This window comes from Cupressus sempervirens, chromosome 1 (assembly GCF_028749045.1).
Source record: "Cupressus sempervirens isolate cs-2001-9-10 chromosome 1, ASM2874904v1, whole genome shotgun sequence".
Classification (NCBI taxonomy): Eukaryota; Viridiplantae; Streptophyta; class Pinopsida; order Cupressales; family Cupressaceae; genus Cupressus; species Cupressus sempervirens.
Window position 1 is genome coordinate 866,189,499 of NC_143118.1, and position 6,000 is coordinate 866,195,498.

General features: G+C 34.1%; 1 protein-coding gene across 1 annotated transcript in view; it reads right to left on the minus strand.

Annotated features, from left to right (window-relative positions):
- DDI1 (ubiquitin family protein) overlaps positions 1-5,609 on the minus strand; it is a 73,993-nt gene extending 68,384 nt beyond the window's left edge. The window contains exons 1-3 of the mRNA XM_089792066.1: positions 5,496-5,609; positions 2,496-2,528; positions 2,174-2,298 (exon numbers count right to left, since the gene is read on the minus strand). Coding sequence (XP_089648192.1) covers positions 2,174-2,298; positions 2,496-2,528; positions 5,496-5,561 — 224 coding nt within the window. The 5' untranslated portion in view covers positions 5,562-5,609. The remainder of the gene's footprint in view (positions 1-2,173; positions 2,299-2,495; positions 2,529-5,495) is intronic.
- Between the last annotated feature and the right edge of the window lie 391 nt (positions 5,610-6,000).

Sequence of the window (6,000 nt, forward strand, 5' to 3'; positions counted from 1 at the left end):
TGCTGTCCCTCCTCTAATATACCCAGTAATCGTCTAAACATTACATCCTCCTGATCTGGACCGGTATTCCTGCCTCCACCTAATCCTATATCCCTGGCATCTCGGTCACCCATACTGTTGTCTTGTTCAAAGAATATCTCCTCTGTGTCTGTATGACTGGATTGTATGTCCCTCTGCACGGATGAACTAGACTGTTTGCTCTACAAGTCTGAACTCCTACTTTGTCTTGCTTTGGTATTGCAGAAATTATAAAGCCCCTGTTGCATGCTCAAACATAAATGCTTAGCCCTTTTAATTTTTGATTTTAGTGTTTTGACATTGTGTCAAACACTTTTCCCTCTATCCGGCTGTCCCAAATTCCCTATAAGACCTCCACAGGATGGCAAGACTTATAGCTCTGATGCCACTATAATGGGCACCCTAGAAATGCCCAAAAACTGAACCAATTGCTGATAGAAATTTTAATATCTTTGCATAGATTTGAAACCACATAACATGAACAAGAAGGAATTTATGCAAACTGAAGATTGAACTACTGCTGAAATAATATTAGTTTTTAAACTTATAAAATGAAATACATAGCAAACTCACTAATTACTACAGCATCATAAAATCAAATACATAACAAATTCTTCAACTCACTAATTACACCCAATCTGCTTGTAGCTGAAAATGTGACCAAGCTGCCTGCTAAAGAAGTTGATAGCAATGAATTCCAAAGGCCAAACCCCAAAGGAATGACGTCTAGAATGTCACAAGAGAGGATAGATGTCCTCTAATGCCAAGAATAGATCTATAACTCACACATTCATGTTCTTCTCATATTCCACCGTGTCTAACAATAGCTACAAGCTCTCCTTTTATTCCTACTTCATAGGGTCGACCACTTTACACAAACAATGTGGGATAAATTAAATAAAATAAAATAAAAGGCTAACGGTCACACAACCGGATAACTGCTAAAGTGGGGACATTACAGAAAAATAGCTAGAGAACAGACACCATAATATATACAATCTCCATTTTTGGATATTAAATTTATTGTTTTAACTTGAATTGGATAAATCTTTAATGGCTATAATGTTTTAAATCCTATTCTCCTAAATTTCTAAAAATGCCTTTAATGACTTAACCGTATATATTTGAAACTTGTCATTTACAATAACTGACAAACAACAGATCGGGAACACTATCAGCCAACGAAGTGGAGAATTCTAACACTGCTCAAACCCAGTAATAAAAATAGTAAATAACATGACTAGCAAACAAATGTGATTCACAAATAATATAGGATAAAAAAATAAAACATAAAAATGACAATGGAAATGACATAAAGTGACAACAGAAATGATGAAGTTATAGAAAACTCAGACAACCAAACGTAATAGGCATTATCACAACAAATAACGAAAAGTTAACAGCATTGCATAATTAAGAATAAGAAATAATGGCACGGAAACCTAAATCTAGGTAGACAATGTACACATTATGAATTCAAAAACTTTAGTTGTAAATGTTTAACCAAAAAAAATGCAGACAGGGAGATAAAGGACAAGTCATAGTTACTTGAAAATAGAATGGTGTTGCCATGTCTTATTCATTATAATGTTTCAGAGGAGAAGCACAAGAACTGAATCAAATCAAAATTGAAATTACCATTTTTAATCCACTTATTTGCATTAATCTTGTACCGTGGTCATTCTCAACCAAGAAGCATGGGCAAAATGCATTCCACCTTGTGATCCACTTTTGCAATCCAACCATCATTATCAATTTTTATTTAGAAAGACCTACTAATATGATCCAAGTCACTATGATCAGTGCTCAGAGTACATCTATAGGATGAGACTGCATCCCCTTTAATCTTACCCCAAGTTAACGTCATCTACTTGGGGTTACTTGTACCTCGTCGTGCCTAAATTTAATTAACAACCAATTCGCCGTTAATACATATACCACATAGAGAAGCATAGACCTTCCTCATATAAATAATAATCCTTGCATTATTTTCTTTTTCCTGATCTATAACGATTCAATTTCTGCACTCTAAATTGTGGCCAAAATAAATGAAAATTCAAATTTACTTGATTGGATTTCGATAGCACCATCAGGAATGCATTTAAGTGAATCACGATAAAGATATCTACACATTTCAGAAAGAAAAAGAATGTACCTTATATCTGTAGAAGTCATCATAATTAAGTCCCCTTCTACAACTCCAAGTGAGCTCAAACGCTCATTATTTCTAGCTTCCCTCCCATGATAAAGCAATTGTTGCTGCTGAAGTGGAACTTGTGTCTAATAATTTACATATCTAATTAGTCTTTGTGAATCCAGTCTACCAGAGCATATATGCTATCAAAATTTGCAAAGTTTCTTTAACTAAAATATCTGAAGATGTGATTGAGTTATATAATCCTACACCTAAAGTTCCAGGACCATCTATGTCCTCATCAAATAACTTGAGTGGAGTTTGCACATCAAGAACAACTTACCTCAACCTCAAGAAGGGCCTTCACATTTTCAACCTGCTCATAATCACATTGTACTGAGAAGATTCAGATCCATTGAAAATTATCAATTTAATAATGTTAGTTTTCAAAATGCAAACCTAAACCTTAAAACGAATAAAGCACATACAACACAGCTCAAAAATTCCATTACATCCTTTAAGGTTGGTAGATTAGTTAAGCCAAAGCTATATATCCAACGACATGCATAGTGACTACACAATTAGCATGAAATGATTCTCTTGTGCTTTTATATTATTCAATAAACAATAATATTACAATTAAACTATTAAAAATTATAAATACATAAATGAGAAAAAATAAATATAAAATAATTAAAAGTTTATTGGCTTTAATGAAAGGTCAAGAGTATTGCAATGAAGAGATACAACTCCCCCAAACATTAGATATATAAAGGGAGAGGAAATCATTTGAGAGGAATTATGAAGGAAGGAAGAAAGGATGGAGCAAAAGTAATTAAAGAAGCACTAATGGAAGGAGAAAGGAATAGAAAGAAGAGAAGGAAGTGACTCTTTCAAAGGGGCAACAATGATGAAGGGTTGTGACCCTCTGAAAGGGCAGTAATTGTGAAAAATTGTAACCATTATGAAGAGGTTTGACTCCCCCTCACACCTAGAGGAAATAAAGGGAAGAAGATTTCATTTGAGAAGGACATTTAAGGGAGACCAATTTAGGGAATAATATATTATTCTCAAAGGCAACAACGAAAAGTGGAGACTGAATCCTTATAAAAGGTGGTGACCCTAAGACTGATAAAGTATAAAGGGGAATTCCCAACCATTGAAGAGGACACATTGTGCTGTGAATCAAGGCAATAAGTAATCAGTACTCATTAAAGAGCAGATCAGAGTATAAGACATGAGCACAACATCCCAGCATTTAAAGACAATCAGCAGTCAATTGCATCAGAAAATATAATCATCATGGATTATTCAGGAATCAAAATGAAGGGCACAGAAAAGGACTACGATCAATTCATAGAGAATTGACCAGCATTTACATCTAGAGATGATCTTCAGATCGGCAGGCTGATCTCAATCAGATTGACCATCTTCAGCATCTTTCTTTCTCACAAATAATTGCACTATAAATATATCTACGTGCATATGAAGAATAGATGATGCTTAAAAGAATGCTCGTAGTTGAATATAGTATGTGCTCGACTATTTGCAACCCATCTTGCAGGAAGGGTATGAGTTGTAAGAGGCGAGGAAATCAGGTTGAGTAAGAAGGCCAACAGGGCACTTACATAGGACCAAGACACTCCCTTCAACATCCACCCAACTACACAAGGTGGCATTTATCTTTAGACAGATGAAACATTGATAGGAAAAGCAGGTACAAGCAAACCACAAAGCAAGCAAAGAGAAAGGCTCTGGTAGACATTCACTCTTAGGCCTATAGTAGAAATGGCTTCGGGTGGACCTATCATGTTTCTTCCTCCAATATCTAATATGCTTGCATATTGTTATTGATAATATATGATTATCTAACCCTAATCATTGAATACATATGTAGATATACCTTTGTATATGTTGTTATGATTGCAAGATCCAACGCTAGGATCACTATATCTAAAAAACTATTTACTTGGTAAGATATGACCCTAACCCTAATTTGTTGCAATTGTGATTTCAGGGTAAATTAGTAAGGGGACGTCACAAAGGCACATGAGAAACCTAAATGCTTCTAATGATAGAAAATATGAAGCTTCTACAGGAGTTACACCATAGCAGCAAGAACATTGACCACTAATTTTATTAATGGATGGAAAAACTGCAGCATCTGGACTCTTACACCGTGGCAGTCAAGGATTTTTTTCCCATACCCAAATCAGAATTTTCAATATCTAGCATTTTACCACCTTGATTACATACCCAAAACAAGTCCAATTCAAATACAGAAACATTCAAAACCAATCTTTTATATGTATACCCAAACCAAGTCCAATTCAAATACAGAAACATTCAAAACCAATATTTTATATGTATACCCAAAACAAATTCGACATCAAATCCCTAGACAATTGCAGCACCTAGCTCAGTTGGCAAACCTCAAAAGAGAAAGAAGAATACACACGTCATCTATGATGTCTGTCAAATTGAATTCAATACTAATTCTTCAAACTAGAAAACCTCCAATAAACGAATAAGAAAATTAACATTGTGAATACCCACTTTTCAATGAATACACTATTGCTACCTCGAAATAGGAAAAAGAAGAAGATGGAAAATGATCTGTCCGATCCATTAAACAACAATCCATTTAAAAGGCACTCAGTAGAGTTGAATACTCATCCAACACTTTCGCAAGGATCAGCAAAAAGAAGAAGAATGTAAATGTTGTGCATATCCTCTGTGACACAAATTGTCATATACACCGGATGAAAAATAAAATTGTTAACAAATTTATTTTTGTTTGCTTGGAGAAAAGGCAATCCAATAAAGCTGAGCACTAATTCCACATAATAGGGACCCCAAAATTAACGAAGAATATGTGTGTAAATTATCGATGAGACATAATGCACCAAAAGTACAGCTGCTCATCGAACTGTAAAGTAGTTCCCCAAATCGGAAATGTTACACAGAAATGCATACTCGCATTGTGTATTATCATATTTGTCACAAAATGCATGTATCTATATATATGGGATATCACAACTTTGAATTAATAAACTAGCAACACCAAAACTGAAAAAAATATGAAAATTATTGAACACCAATTCCAATTATCAACAAAAAGAAAGGGGCAGCCAAACACAGCCCAAATAAAATATGAAGCCTATAGTTATGAAATGATACAGAATGGCAGAGGCCTGTGGCCGTTTGAACTCACAGGGCGATCCTGTTTCTCCGGGCTTTTTTTTTTTTTTTTTTTGGAATGTGTTACTTTATTGTATTTATTTTAATATAAGTAAGGGACTATTCATAAAAAAAATGATACAGAATAGAAACCGGAACTTACAATTTCTTGAGGATCGACATCTAATGAGATGATCCGTTCCTCTCCTGTCATAACAGTGATCTTCATCGTGTGCTGTAACTGCCTCGCGGGACCCTTTTCCAGAAAGAGAAAGATGAAAAAAATTGAATGAACTGATTTGTATATATTCACTGGGTATATGCAGTGGACCTATGCCTTCCTTTGCAAGGCAGCCAGAAGTGAAAAAGTTTCCACGGGCAAATTTTCTATCAAACGGTTTCTTACCGCCGATAGAGGAAGAAATTTCAATTTAATCTCTTCTAATTTTGGATGCTTTGTTTTCATGGGTCTGATTTGCGAGTTTTTTCTAAAGATAAATAGCGTATCAGGCTAATCAGTTTAAATAGTAAATTATATTTTATTAATAATTTAAAATATATAAAAATAATAATAGTTGATTAAAAAATATGTTTAAATGGTAAAAATATATTTCCAAAAATTATAATGTTTTCTTTAAGCAGTAGAATTAAAAATATAAAAGTAATAT